Source organism: Nothoprocta perdicaria, unplaced genomic scaffold, assembly GCF_003342845.1.
Source record: "Nothoprocta perdicaria isolate Ctin4 unplaced genomic scaffold, notPer1 scaffold_105, whole genome shotgun sequence".
Taxonomy (NCBI): Eukaryota; Metazoa; Chordata; class Aves; order Tinamiformes; family Tinamidae; genus Nothoprocta; species Nothoprocta perdicaria.
The window spans coordinates 1,625,466-1,641,393 of record NW_020454150.1 but is presented as its reverse complement, the minus strand read 5'-3'; the positions used below and the strand labels follow the sequence as shown (position 1 = coordinate 1,641,393).

General features: G+C 40.4%; 1 protein-coding gene across 1 annotated transcript in view; it reads left to right on the top strand.

The window, feature by feature from the left end:
- The first annotated feature begins 5,141 nt into the window (after positions 1–5,141).
- ADK (adenosine kinase) overlaps positions 5,142–15,928 on the top strand; it is a 231,582-nt gene continuing 220,795 nt past the window's right edge. The window contains exon 1 of the mRNA XM_026044165.1: positions 5,142–5,213. Coding sequence (XP_025899950.1) covers positions 5,158–5,213 — 56 coding nt within the window. The 5' untranslated portion in view covers positions 5,142–5,157. The remainder of the gene's footprint in view (positions 5,214–15,928) is intronic.

Here is a 15,928-nt window from a genome sequence, read left to right as displayed (position 1 = left end):
AAAAAAAAAAAAAAAAAAAAAAAAAAACCTCGCTTAAGAGCGGGTTGGTACCGACGAGTCACTGACCTCCCTGCTTAGAGACCTCATTCAGTCCGCTTTTTTAACAATTTCAAGTTATAGATCGGAGTTTGATGATTCCCAACGAGTCCTCTCCCACCCTCTCTCCAGCATCTCGGAGCGGTGCGCCCGGCTGCCCCTGGCCACGGCAGGCAGGCTGCGGGAAATGCAGGAGCGATTTCTTGGCCACTGGCACCTTAACCCACTCGCCCAAGGAGCGCAGTCACCGTGGAGCGGGTTTTCTGCTCCGTAACCCCGTTTCTGCAGGGCCAGGGGGGAAGCTTGGCTCCTACCCGTGAACGGATCGCTGCTGAAGGCTGAAATCTTCGCTGAAGATACTCCCCCGAGACAGCATGTCAACATGTAACTCCTTGGCCAAATATTACCTTTACTTACGGCCTAAATAAAGCAAGCATGTGAGCGGGTCTGCTGGCTGCTTGTATGTTTAAGGTCTGTGCACTAAAGTGGTTTGCTGACTAGCGATGCAGAGGAAACCGTCTGAACTCTGGAATCACGGAATAACAGTCCTTGAGTGCTTTTAGTGGTGGGTAAGCTGTGGGAGGAGTAAATGGCACCTTGCTCGCTTATATTTATGCTGAATAGATATGTGTGATGGGAGAATGGTCCTCGTCAAGGGCCTATTCAGGTGCTGCTAGCATGGTACTAATGTTTGATTTTAAGTGCATGTGCAGGTGTTTTTTTAATTAAATTCAAGTCTTATGCAATTAAAGTGGACTAGGTTCTTTGATGACTGGAATGGCTGTGCTGGAAAGAGGCTTAGGTTGTGGCTTGTTTGGCCTTGCTTTTAACTACGCAGCATGATCAAATTCAACAGAAATATTAAAACTTCAGACCTCATGAGGCAATACCTTTCTTTCATAAATGGAAGACCAGGCAAACAGCAGGCTGTCATGCGCTGCGGTTTAACCCGCCTGAGTCATGTTTTATTAATGCTTTCTGACAGTAAAATAACTCTGAATACAGCGATTTCATGTGAAGGGTACGTGGCAGCTACGCAGCAGTGTGATGCTGTTAGACGCCAGTAAAAAAGCGAATTTACCAACCTAGCTGAYTTTGCTGTTTGTTATTTCTAGGCAGACAAAATTATTTTGCAGCAATTAACAACAAAATCACATTTTTTTCCTCTTAAGGGAGTGATGTTTTTTTTTTTCCCCACTATCCAAAGACTATATCCATTCCTCTTTCTGTGCACCAGTAACTAATAAYACGCTTTGACAGCTATTTTGATGTTGCTGTTCCACTGAAGCACACACCAGTGCGAGATGATAACGCAGTTGTGTGATACTTGGATTCGGTATTGCAAGCTGCAGCCAACTTGAAACCACGCTGGGTTTTCAAAAATATGTGYAACACTAAAGGAATTATTAATGTGTAACTGTGAGCTTGGATGCAGCTTTCAAGATCGTTCAGTTAATCTTGTTGACCTTTTTAAAAATGCTTGAAGCATATTTTTTAAATGTTTGGTACTGATGGGGGTTATTTTTTGTTTTTGTTTTTTTTTTTTTAAATACTTTTTTGGGGGGGGGTGGGAGAGGTTGTTTGCTTGTTTTGCTTTCTTCCAGTTTGGTTGGACTTCATTACTTCATCAAGTTCTAATGAGAACAGGGAATATGTGAAATGTGTTGGCTCTTTGTTGAAAAGAATAGTGATCTTTGCAGTCTCCTCCCCAAATACCATTTAGCAGGTGAAGATTTACATCAGTTTTAAATATAAACAACATATGTTTGCATACTGTTCCTATAAATATCCACATATCTATATGTGCATGCCGTCAGCCCCCCATGTACACACTCTGTAAGCATCAAGCCAGACGTGGCCTGYGTGTGTGAAGGTGGTGGCCTTGGCGCTCGCCCTTGGGGCCGAGTTGCTGTGCGACGGGCCAAGCGAGCCGAGYGGTGACGCGGCTCCCGAGCAGGGAGAAGGGGCTCCGGGCAGCGGCGGGAGCTGCRGGTAGATGTGCTCACGTCGCATCTGTAGCAGAGATGTATTTCCTGACTAACCAGTATGTTGGGAAATCCTGCGCTTCAGGAAACTACTGTCGCTCTCTTTGCAGTCTTTTATATGTAGTTAGCTGAAAATAATGCATGAAACTTGTTGGTCTAGTTGTCCAGTTGGACTGAATAGCAAAGCCAGTAGCAAGGTGTTGGTTCATGTACATTGCTGAAAGAGCTAAATTGTTTTTTGGGTTCTTTTTTTTAAGAAACGTAGCAATTTAATTTTGCTGGCTCTTCTGAGCCTTTTAAGTTTAGTATCTGCCAAGATCTTAAATAATTATTCATAATTCGTGCTTTTATGGTATATGGTTTTATGGAGCATGTGTGTGTGTTTCTTTTCTCCTTGTTTCTGTGGAGGGGTGCACCCCTTTAGCAGACCACCTGCCAAACCTCCTCTGTACCATACAGCAGGCAGGAGTGTGAGGGAGCAGGTACCTCACGTGGAGCCCCTCAAGAAGGGAGGGTGGTTGGCACTGTGATGAGATGCAGCCAGTCTGGTTAGCTTAACCAGACTGAATACATTAAAGGTTCGCAGATCAAAGCCTTTCTCTTCGACAGTGCAAACACTGGATTCTTCAGATCACAATGTGAGCTGTATTCAGAAGGTTCCCAGCTCCCGTGGCTAATAGCTGCTCCAAGAGCCGTGTTGACTTCCAAAGCATACCTGAAAGGAGGTGTTTATAAAATACGGTGGAAGAAGGGAGAACTTAGGGTTAAAGCACCTGCACTTGTTACATGTGACATAAAGACCTTGGTGACACTGGTAATGCAAGGGCAGCTCCTGTGCGTGTGAGCCGCTCTGCAGAGCTTAGAGACCAAATTCTTGTGCTGCTTCGGCCTTATGGGCAAATATGTCCTGTTGTTCACAGCTTGTTAAATACTTAGTAGCTTCTATATTTTTGTTTTGTTTTAATTGAACAAGATAATTTCCCCATAGGYAGGGGTCTCAACTTGCCAGCTGTATTTCCGAGGAGTTTTTGCAGTAAACTGCTGGTTGTCGGTACACCGTAAACCTAAGCGCTGCTCCTTGTCTGACATAAAACAAGTTAGCTGCGCTATCATGCACATAATCATGCAAAATAATTGATATGTATATCTTGGCAGAATAACAGATTCAGCTAAGCCTGAAGTACAACAGCATACATTTTAGGACAAATTTAAGTTCTACACTTGAAAAATTCTGACTTGTTCATTTTACCTCCTACACTGTCTCTCACGGAATCACTTTTAAAGCTGAGTCAATGCCTTGTCTTGGGGCTCCGAGTGCGATCCCCTTTTCCCTTATGTTATCTTTTAACTGTTACCTTTTTCTCCTTGCTCCTTTCCTCTAGCTGTTATGTAACTTAGGTGGTTATTTTGAACTGAATTGTGTATTACATTTTTAAAAGGTTTGATGCTTCCTCTCGCACTGTTGGAAATATTTAGTAAGTTCTGAAGGTTTTTGTTAGAGGCCTTCTTTCTTTTGGATACGGGTGAGCAGCATTCCTAATTCTCATTTTTCAGAGAGCAGACTCTTCCCTGTGAACTTGTMTGCTAAATGAAGTACTGAAGAACTGTCAAGGCTGGTCTTTAAAGCTACAACCCAAAAATAAGAAACTTGTAAAAATGGTTTGTTGTATTTTAATATCAGGGATATGAATCATTTTTACCACTTCTTCATTTCTGAACTTGAGAATTTAGCATTTACTGGAAGCTAATGTGATAATGCTRAAGAGGAAGAGGTGACTGCGCACCTTGGCAAAGAGCTTCGGACATGACAAATTGCTGCCAAGTAAAGGGCTTTGCAGAAATTGAGAGGAGGAAGCACATGATAGAGCTTTGAGCTTCCATTGGGTGCAACTCAGGAGCTGTGTCCATAGCATCCCCTTTCTGTTGGTATTCTTTTCCCTTATTCTGCTGGGTAGCAATTAATGAAATACATCATCTAGCAGGCAGATATCACGTCTGTAAAACATTTCTCTTGCTCTAAATAGGCTGAAACAATTGGAAGCTCATTCACTTGCTTTGGATTTCAGCTGACACTGTTATCTAGCTTTGAGCCTGTGGCTATGAAGACTCTAATGCTGCAGTAGTGCTTTTGTGGAGGATGGGGAAGCGACAAACTGTTAAAATGTTTTTTCTTTGCAAATCTTTGGTAACTAAAGGATGTAGTAAAGAGGAAGGAGGTGCATTTGGTGGTTCTGTTACTGCTGTTACCTTGGTGGCTAGAGCAGTGCTTGCCTTGCGTGCTGGAGCCAGCAGATGTTGGCTTAAACAAGGCATGAGTCAGGTTTGAAGGTAGTTTTATACAGCCTTGCAGAACTGGGAGGAGATGCATTTACTCCTGCTTGTCACTGGGCCATGTGCTTAGTCCTTTGGTATTGCTGCATTATCACCTGAGCACGAGATTTTTCGAATGAATCTACAGAAGTGTTCCAAGTGATCTCTTTGAGCTGCTGCTGGTCTTGTTCTGGAATCTTGCTTTAAAGTGGCAGAAGTCATGTAGTGAATTTCAATTTGATTAAAAAGCAAGTATGAGCATTCTTACCAGTGAAGAGCCATCCTGGTTAAGATGCCTAATTGACAATGCAGAATCCATAGTCTCTCAATTTCAGCTTGTTAAAACTGAATTAAATCGCTAATTGTTGGCCAGTTGCACAGTAAACCTAGCAACTGAGTGTGTTCAGGGCAGCTCTATAGCCTGGTCTGATGCTCCCCCTGTCTAAAATCTGGTACTACAATCCAAGCGCAGCTCTTTAAAGCTGCAGACTGTGGCATGCAGCTCTAATGCCTTTTCTGAGTGAAGGGTAGTTTAGCAAAATCCGTACRCTGTTGCACTCTTGACTGCTTCTGTTTATCTATATAGCCACAGAAGCTGGTTGCAGAGGGGTGCTTGCCTTGAGTTTGACTGTCTATTGACATGCCAGGAAGGTTGTCACTACTGCCCGAGGCAAAATGCATCTGTGTTTGTGCCTTAGCTGGATTCGGGAAGAACTCTTCTCCCTAATAACAGATGTTTTCAACGTGTTACGGTGGGAACAATAAGACGGTAGTAAACTAACTTGAAAATAATTGGTTGTCTTGCAGTGAAAATGTCCTGTTTGGAATGGGAAATCCTCTGCTTGACATCTGTGCTGTGGTGGACAAGGACTTCCTCGACAAGTAAGTCCTGCGGTTTCGCTCTCCTCGATGGCTTCGTTTCCAGAATGAAGCCAACTAATCAAGTTGGGGCTGGGCACGTGGGTGCTGTGAGGTTCACTTTGATACTGAGGCGACCTGGGCCTTCTGCTGAGAGAAGCTGTTGTTATAGCAGTAACTTGAATGCTCCTGTTGCTTGAAACTGTTGCTGTTGTCAGGTAGCAACTCCACTCAGTTTATACTGGTTTTTGGTATTTATTATTTATAAATTATTATTTTAGTCTCTGCATGCTGTTTTTCCTAGCTCTTAATTGGAAGGAACCATGAAAGGGCCCAATAAAATAAACAACAAAATATTAAGTTAATGATTTAGCAAGGATTTTTGGCAGGATGTAGGTAATGCTCAGAATATTTGTACTCTACTTTTACTATATTATGACAGCACTTTCCCCCTCTTTCTTCAGCGATGCCTTTGGAGCAAATAAACCATTTCTCTGATGTGCCAAGAGAAGTTGTGCAAGTGTATCTTTGTTTTTATTTCAATTTATCAGTCAAGASCAGGACCGCTTCTTATCATGGGGTCTCTTATCCTGCTTGAGCCTGGTTGTTATTCTCCCAACCATATGACTGAATCGCTGTGTGGCTGGTAGTGTTAAATTTACTCATTCTCTGGTCAGCTTATAGAGATATGACTCTCTAAGAGCTGTAAAACGTAATTTGTTCTTTTAAATCTGCATGAGTTGTCTCCAGTTGCTACTTCGTGTTTCCTAAGTTAAATGATCAGTGAATAAGTTGATTTCATCTTTCAGAGTGTTCACATATCTTGTTTCATATTCAGAGTGTTAATTTTTTTTCTCTATTTGTTCTTTCAGTAACTAGTAGGAAAATGCTGGTTCAAGAATAAATTTATCACTGAATAAAGAACAGCTGCAGAGCTTTTGTCAATATGTGCATTGTCAGCCTCAAATATTTTGCTTTAGTGTGTTAATAAGAGGCATAATTGTTAACATAACGGGTGTTATAGCACTTGAACTTTATTTAACGGTAGGTTTAAATAAGAGTCTAAATATAATAAATTGGAGGAAATCTGCAAAGTTGTAATGATGTGCTTAGCTTTGAAAAACATATGGAACTTAGAACCCTTGAGAATAATCCTGATTTCTGAAAAGTTCAACTATTCTGATTTAATTTTGTCATATGTTTTCATTGAAATAAGCTGAAAATAAGGCKCTCAACAGACATATATATATGCATATATATATGTAACATTTCTTAAGGCAAATAAAATATAGCATCCCTAGGTATTCCTAGTGATTTGTTGCCATGTGAATGCTGGTGGGATCTCTTGCAGCAGTGAAATTCTGCAGGAGGGCATTTTGCTTTTCACTAGACCTAAAATGCTCTGCAGAATTTCACTGACCTAAAAATCAGTAGTTGTATGTATTCAAATTGGAGCCCCGTCAGACAAGTTAAACCGTCTTCTCGAGCAGCATATACTCTGTGGGCATTTTCTGCTACGAAATTCCCTGTGAAGTWTTGCATTATTTAAAATGCAAGCAGTCTTCAACAGCAGCTGGGTAAGGGGCCAGCTGACTGTGTGATGACTGATAAGAACYGGGAAACTGGGAAGCCTGTTGCCCTTCTTCATACCTTCTTGATTTTTCTTTTTGTTGCCTGTTTGTGAGTGTATCCATAGTAGTCCACCTTCACAAGTGRATAAGGCAAAGGAAGTTCTGCATTACTTAGGAAATGGAAACCAAATCCCATGATCCTTGAGACCGTGGCTAAAAAACAAACCTAGCTTAGAGTAACTGCTAAAATTAAGATTCAAGTGCTGCAGAGATGCAAGAGCATGGATGCTTCAGGACTCTGAAGCATTTGATGGAGAAATTCATTGTAGCTGAAGTTGCAGAGACAACAGAGAATGTGGAGCTGCTGCTTTGCCTAGTTTCCCTGGGCTTCCTTGTCAAGGAAATCCATCTCTAGCCATGCAGTGGCAGCCCTTGGCACCTTGGTAATGATCAGTTAGTTTGGTGGTGCCAGTCTCACATCTACAGCTGGATGGTCACCTCTAATGGGGCCATTGGACCAGATGGGCTCCGGCTTAAAGTAGCCTAGATGGAAGATTCTTTAGGTGAACTGAACGCCCATAAGGTTTTTATGTTGAAAATTTTCACTACTTATATTTGTTCAACATCCTCTCTTGTATAACTACTGCTTTAAGAATTATTATCTTTATGCTGAATGAAGGATTTGACTTGATGTTATAAATTTAATTGTAATTTTCTGTCAGTAAAATAAGAATGTCCTGAATCCAGATTTTTTTTTCTTGTAGCTTCAGTTAACAAAGTGCTGATGGCAAATACATAAAACTGTGCTGTAAGTCTCAGATAGTCCTTTTCACAATATTGAAGTGGCTATGCTACATGTGGGAAGCAAATCTGAAAGCAAATGCACGATGCAGTCTTCCCCCTGTCAGATCTGAAACAACTTACTGCCACGCAGTGCTGGCTTGAGAAGAAGCGGTGCTGAGGTCGTGGTGGGGAGGCTGTTTTGGCACTGGGCTGTTTAAATAGTCCCGTTGTCTTGAATGTGCATTTTAGTTTAAGCTGGTTTCCAAAATCTTGATCTCTGGAGAAGTTTGGGGAAGCAGAATGCATTTCCTAGGTCATTTGCTGGAGGAGTGATCTTAATTTATATCGCAGTAGGCCTTGGGCATCCTGGTTTTCCAGGGGGCATCAGCAGCTTGGCAGAAGAGCTTTGGTCCCTGTCAGGTAACGTTAGTCATTGCTTCCTGTCTCTCTTCAGGGAGACAATGAAATAGAGTGAGCAATATTGGTGGCTCTGATGGAAGCTGCTGATATCCGATGCGCGGCTGCTATCGGTTCTTGTTCACAGAGCTGGAGAGCCATCTTGGAGCAAACAGAGTCCATCACTTTCCTTGATTGTCCTAGTATCTGCCTAGAGGAAATATCAGGAGTGCAAGGGTTTCTGTCTCTTTCTCTTCACATGCTAAAAGTATTTTTTTTTTTTTTCCTCTAGCGTGTAAATGCTTGCTGAAAGGGGAGAAAAAAAGAGAAAAAGGAGCAGACCTTTTCAGGGTGAATTGTAACTATACCTAAATTGTAGCTTCCTTAATTGACTAGTGAAAAGGAAATGTTATTTGTAATCACCAGTTGCTATATAAACGTGTAAATATTTATTAGCCCATGCTCTTTAAAAGGAGTGGAGACAGAGGGCAAATTGTGTGTCATATTTTTCACATCAACATTGTGGAAGTTCCCGACTGTATTTCACTTTATTTTCTGACTCTTGACCAGAGCCCTGATCTCAGGAAGCGGGCTGTATTTATGAACCTCAGGCATCTGCAGGCCAATACCYGTTGAATTTGACATGTCCAGGCTGATTACTTGCTGATCGGCATCCTTGGCCAGAATTCTAAGCTCAAAAATGCTATTTGATTTACTTACCAGTTGTAAAGCTAAGTTTTTTTTTTCAGCTTGTGTGGGAGATTTTTTTTTCTTAAAATAAGGGGGCTGCCAAAGTCTTTGCACAACTTGACTGAATATGCTCAGTCAAGATCTGTAGTTTTTAATGGTATTCATGCACAATATCATCTGCTCCTTAATTCTCTCCCCTGTCACTTAATGCTGTTGAAGCTCTGTAAATACAAAAGAGTYACTCTCTGTAAAGCAAGGTTTTTGTTCTTTTCATGCTTAGCTGGAAAAGTAGATTTAAAGAAGTGGGAGGGTGAATGGGGCCTTTGAAGCGTGCATGTGTTTTGGGTGGTAGTGGTGGTTAATTTATGAAAAGAAAGTGTTGCTGTACTAAAGAAATGTGAAGTTACAGAGCCAAATGTCAACAAGCACACTGAGGGTCTCCTTCAGTGTACGCTGCCCCGTGGAAGGGTCACTCCCTGCAAAATGCTGTTGATGGGAGGCAGGTTAGTACAGCATAAACTTCACCTACAGAGTCATGTTGGTATCTGGGAAATTGAACGTCCTTGTTCGATGGTGTTGAGTTCACTTGCTATGATGCAAGTGAAGGAGGTATGTGCAGCTGATCTCTCTTTTCCTACTCTTGTGAGAATTTGAATACAAATAAGGAGGAAAAAACGGATATGCAGCCGAAATGAAAAACATCTGCTTGCTTGTACTCGGTTTAAGCTAGTCTGTAGAGCTGTGGCTTTAGCTGTGCTGCCGTGTGTTATTCTCCGTATTTTCCTGCTTGTTACCTTTGTCTGGCATCTAACTCTATACTGCTCTGTAACGTCTTATATCGAAAACCGAAGTCCATTGCTCACACAGCTAATTATCATGTCTTCTGAGYGAACCTGTTCCCCAAAACTGAGGTCTCCAAACAATCCTAATGCTTCAGCACAAAGCAAGCCTTCCCTCAAAACAGATGCAGGCAGGAGCTTGCAGGAGGACTGAGAAAGGCAGTGGGGAATCTGTGCTAGGAAGCCTCTGGATCAGTGAGTTTGCAAGTCTAAGGTGCCAACTTTGCTGCCAGGTTAGGTGCAAGATGTACAGTTTTAAACCTTTTCAGTTTCTTCCGTGCATGTAGTCTGACTTTGGGTGCCTTGTCAGCGCTCTGAGACAGGTTAACCCTTTTTAGTATCGTTCTGAGTTGGGAGTTTTCTGTCTCTACAATGCAGAAAGTACTGAAAATACTGAATAATAACTTAAAAATCTGTTGTCCCTGAAACATGTTAATAATTTTTTTCTGGAAGATAGCTTACTATAATGTTCCATTGTTTCTCTAAWCCTTAGTAAAGGTTGCAACTAAATAGTTTCTGTAACATTGACTCATTTGTTAGGAAAGTTGCTTAACTCAAGATTTTATTGTCACCTGTGCTTTGAGTTGTATTTGTGGAACTCTATTCAACTTATCCCATTTAGTCTGAATATAAAATGTTGCTAATAATACTGTTCAGCCAAATTGCATTATCTGACTGTTCTTGAATTACAAAATTTCAGTGTTTGACTTACAAAAATAGGAGAATCATGGCAGTCTTCAATAGCACCTTTCAGTACTAATATGCCTATACAATTTTTGGGGGGCGAGGGGCACCTAACATTGTAATTAGAGCTGTTGTGCTGTTTCCTACAAGCCTCATAATGGCTTCTGCTGCATTTATGTAACTAGGTTTAGGTTAAATGAATGAAAGATGTTAGTTCAGGTCCACTTTGAAAAGCCACCTATGCAAAAACAAAGTTTTGCCGAAAGAATTGGGGCATTTTCAGAGTACCCTGGGTTTGTTTATACCTATTAAATAACATGCAAAACATTCATGAATATGAAATGCTCTGATTCTTGCTATCTCTTCTACTGTTACTGTATCAGATGTTTTCACTACTTAAAATGGTTGCTTAATAAGTAAAACTGCAATTCATAACATAGAAGGTATTTTATTTTTCAATTTCCTTACAAAGCTTGCTAGTTTAATTATAGTCTGCTAGACTATGGGCTGTTGGATTAATTTTTCTCTTCAGAATACCCCGAGACACGTGTCTGCTGACACTCAGGTTCTATCTTCACAATCTGTACTCTCCCTTCACTCAAATAAAAACTCACTTGAAACTYTTGGAGTTTTACAAGGCACATAATGAAATATTGGAATTTTAAAGGGAGTTCCATTTGCCTAGTCTAAACAGAACAACAAAAAAAGTGAAATAAGCCATGCAACTGTCTTTGAATCAAATGTTTGAATTATGAAATTAGTATCTCTGTTTTTAAGTAGCTAATAAAAATAGTAGATGAAAATACTCCATGAAAATATCTTTGAAAAAATCTTTGTTTCTCCACTTCTTGAATTGGTCCAAAACCAAATGGTAAAACTTGCAAAGAAAGTGATGCTTGCTCTTTGTGCTGAAAAACTTTTACACCTTAACCCTTCTTATTGAGGTTATTTCATCCTGTTATTGCTGCACAGTCTGCCAGTGCCACGTTAGCGTTACYGCTAACGCAACCTAGGTTTTGGGGCCCTGCTGCTCCTCCGCGCGCTGCTCCTGCGGCCTCCTTCACGCAACCGTGTCCCGGCCTGCTCTGGGCTCTCCTCAACTCGTCCTCCTCCTGCCTGGAGCCATGGGAGAGGGTGGAGGCAGCCTGTGCTCCCCTTAATTACTGCTCTTCCTGCTTTTCCACAGTCCAGGGCTGCAGAAGAATAGACATGCTATTCAAGTTGCTTTTCTTGTTTTGGATGAGATTTTTATTTTTTACTTTTGGAGGTAGAGGTAACACCTTATTAATTTGGGGGAGCCCTAATAAGTTCAGATTAAATACCAAGCTGGAGAGAAAGATCTCTAATTTTTTTTTTTTTTTTTTTGTAGACTCACCAGATTAGAAATGCTGCAGATGCCACCTGGGGCTGCCGGCTCTGGCACCAAGCTGTCTGCCAGCCCCAGTGAAAGCCTGGGCCAGCAAATGGCAGAACTTTCCTTCCTCCTGCCAGAKCCCTGGCTGCCTGTGCCGGAGGCTGCGGCTGCCACAGTGGGGGAAGAGTTCAGATACAGAAAGGTTGCAGCAATGGCTAGAGGGAAAAGGGAGGAATCGCGTCTTCCCAGAAACTGTAATTGCTGTTCTCGTGTGTCTGATCCTCTGGTGGTGGCAGAACAAGGAGCTCAGCTTGCAGAGACCCTTCCTGGAAACTCTGCCCTGGTGCTGCTTCGTTTTTAGAATTTAGTTTAAAATATAGTTTAAAAATAAAGTTTAAAATATTCAGGGCAGCAAAGAGATATTCTCATCCATTTTCCATGGTCTATTTTTTTCAGTAAAGATAGTGCTTTTAGTGGCTTACATAAATGCTGCAGCAAGCTGGAATTTCGTAACAGCAACACCTGTCTCTGCACAGGTCACTTTGACTGTCRTAAGGGTGAGGATCACTTACAGGTGTGTGGAGACCTTGGTGATTCTTTCTCTGAGCTGCTGTAGGCTGAGCTGTCCAGGGACAAGTGCCCCTGTGTGGAGGTAGGTGAGGGAGAAACCCCACCTGAGGCAGCTCAGGGATTCCCTTGGACTGCAGTGGGAGTGGATACTGTCACCTAACCTACCCGTGAGAATGCAATGATATCCAGTAAGTTGTATAACAACAAAACGGTTTTTAAAAAAAAAATACAAAAATATTTTAAAAATATTTWAAAAAAAAATTTTGACAAATTTTAACAAGTGTATCTGTTAGTTTCATGATAGTTTCCAAATCAAGCAACGTATTGTAGGTTTTAAACATGGTATACTTTTGTGCTGTGAATATGTATTTGTGGTATACTTTTTGTGCCTTTTTATTAGTTTATCTGAGGTAATTAATCTGTAATCTCTTCAAAAGTAATATTGAAGATCCATTTTCAGCCTAAAGCCTCAAGAAGCTCACTTGAGTAGCTCTTGGACATATTCATATGTGGTATGCAGACTATTTATAATAAATCATTAAAATAATCTATAGATGTAGGTAGAAGAGTCTATAGGTCATAACCACAACTGCACACTCCACTTTTAGGAAAAGATATTTTATTACAGTGTCCTTGTCAAGAGGAGCTCTTTCTTACACAATATTAAGGTATTTCTCTGGGGAATTCCAGTCTTAGTATTGATAGGATTATGCAGAAATTCTACAAAATGTAGACTGTGAGATGACTTTTAAAAGGAAGTTAGTTTAAAATGAAAATGACTGAGGTTCTTGCAGTCAAATATTTCAAAAATAACTATTGCAACAACTTTTTTCCTTTCCTATTTACTGTAAGTATATAGACATCTTATATTTTTGTCACACTAACTTATCACTAAGTCATTATGACAAGGCCACTGCTGTATATGTCAGTCTAGAATGATAGACTTGACCCTATTAAATGATCATAGTTTTTTTTTCAGTCTGGTATTTAACAAGCTTTGAACTTTCCTGGCTTTCTTAATCCGTTTTAATCATTTAAACCTATTATTGTTTTGACTTCAATTTCAAAGCTCTTTAAATCTGTCTTATAATATTAATAGCTACTTAAACTCCTGATTTTCTAGCATACTATCAGTGGGGAGTCTACTTTATTGCACCGAATAATTTAGAAACAGCTATTTAGCAAAGTGTGGAATTAAAAGGGAAGACACAGACACACAGGAGAAAACCTCTGCCTAGTAGCATTCAATGTTATCATATCCACATGAGAAGTTGGGGCAACAAAGTTCTTCAAATTTATATATGACATTGAAAAATGTATAAAAATGAGGTTTTTTCCCCTGTGTTGAAATTTAAGGTCAATCTTCCATTTTAAAATTATAGTGAAAAGTCTTTCTGGTAATATTTTGGGGATTGCCTTCAGCCATAAATCTTAGAAACTTTTTTTTTTCCTGAAAACCAGATATATTTATTTTAGATGTCATGCAGTCTAAATAGGACTCCAGTCATACCAGTACACAGGAACAGGGGAAAACCTCACTTTGGAAAAATGACCACACCAGAAACTCCTCCTTGAGTTCTCCAGGATGTGGCTTCAGTGGCATTATTTCTATTTCTGAGGTAGTGTTTAAAGTCTGGGCATTTTTATAAATGAAATAAGCATGTTTAACCAAGTTTAAAATCTTACTTAAGGGTGCTGGTTTTTGGATGAGCAATGTAATTCTCTGCAAGGGCAAACTTTTTTTCTTTTCTTTCCTTGGCTGGACTTGATTCTTTTTTGATAACTGTSAAATTATTTTCATTTATTTTCCACATTCTTTAGAATATTTCCAACAATTAATTTTCAACAATCTTCAAACAGAAGCCTCTTTAACCTTTTTGTATTGAGAAGTCAGTCTTGGGTGCATGGTCACCCTTGAAATGCTCTCAGAGGAGAGYCTGCAAAGTCTTTAGAGCAGTTTCCTCCTCTTGTGGTTAAGATTTTCAGGAAGCAAGCTCTCCTGGAGATTTCAGTGTTTTCATAGGTAATTTCTCTTTAATCTTCAAGATTCAGACTTGGTTTTGTGTTTGTCACATTATCTATTCAGAAAGGCCTTTTTCTAAAACTGTTTAACCTATGCAGAGTCACCCTGGAGTGAGAGCGGATGATGATSAGCTGCTGTTGGAGACAAGTCACAAGAGACAAGACAAGTCAGGGGACTTTGCAGTCTGTTTGAGGCCGAGAAAGGAATGCAAAAGGGTAGGAGGAGAAAAGCTGTCCTGTTGATGGAACAGGAAAGAGTCTGATTGAGAGAGGACATTTTTGGCGAAAAGGAAGGATAGCGCCTTTCCAAAGGTAAAGCTTGGAGACAGTAGAGGAGCAAAGCAGCAGAGAAGAATGAGGGAGAAATAAAAGAGCAAATGAGAGRAAATGAAACATGGCACAAGTCAGGGAAGAGATTTTGACTTTCCAGCTGTGAAACAAAGCCCTTTGGCTGCCTATTGGAAATTTGATAGTGTTTGGGTTAGGAKGAACGTAGGTGCCAACTGTACAAGGCTTTCCTCTTGGTTTAGCTGTTCGTGTTTAGTTCAGCATGGCATAAGCTGCTAAATGGTTGTATAAAGTATGGTCTGGATTGTGGCTTTTGCTTGCATCTTGATTTAGGAAATATGCAGACCTTAGCACCTCATATAGCAAGTTTCATGTAATGACAGGGAATAAAGTACAAAATCTTGTACTTAAGCTCTGTGTTTGAGGGCATTTAAAAAAAAAAAAAAATAAAGCTAAGCAACAGTATATTAGACTTTCCAAAAATTTCCAAGTAATACAAACCTTGCCAGAAACTTGCCATGTTTCAAGTAATATTGGTGGGAAAAACAGTTCACTGACTACCTTTCTTTCTCTGAACAGATCAAATCTGAAAAAAAATGGAGTTAGCAATTATCACAGGGAAGGAGTAATGATGCCATAAATCACATTTGAAAATTTAAAAACAGGGTGACCTTCTGTCTGCATCCTTCTGTCACCCATCCCCCTCTTAAATCTGTAATGCTGGACATATTTTTGGAGCTTCTCTTGAGCTTGACCATGTGTGCTGGTCTGCAAGTGCTCGTGAGAATGCACTGCTCTTGCAGTTCACATGTGCTTGTAACCTGAAAGATCTTGTGGGATATATTAACGTGTTTGTTTAAAAAGTGGCTGCTGCAATCCAAAAAATGGACAAGAACACAGCAGTGTCCCTCAGGTTTCCTGTCCTCGTTTTATAAGATTAATTATTAAAAAAAAAAGAGAGAGAGAAAGGATTGCATTTCTTTTTATAGAACAGTGAAAGTAGCTTTAAAATCGCTTGAAAGTTCAAGCAACATAATTGCTGAATCATTCTTCTGGAAATGCTTTCTAGTTCATCTGATGTCCAAAAAGACTGTACACTGATGTCTTTAAGATTTCTTTGTGGTTCTGTGGAAAATTCATGAGAAGTGTTTCTGCAGAGCTCTGCCTGCAAATGCTCTCTTACTGATGAAGGGCAGACTGCTATGGTGCAAGTTCCATCTCCCTGTCCTCCAGTTAGTAAAGCCCATGTGCTTTAAATCTTTTCTAGGAACCTCAAACTCTCTTATTAGTTAATCGCTGTTTGATGATTTTTCTGCCATATTGGGAGAAAATGTTGAAAATCCACTCTCCCATGCAAGCCCTTGTTAATCAAGCTGGGAAATACTTAAAAGAGTATCTGCAGCAGCGTTTGCCAAGTACAGTAAACATGGGACTGAGCAAAGCCCGAGTTCATCTCAAGGGGAGCAGGGTTAGCCAAATACAGAGGGCTCAGCTTTGTACTGTGGCAAAGTTCATACTTATCTGAACATCAAACAAGGCAGC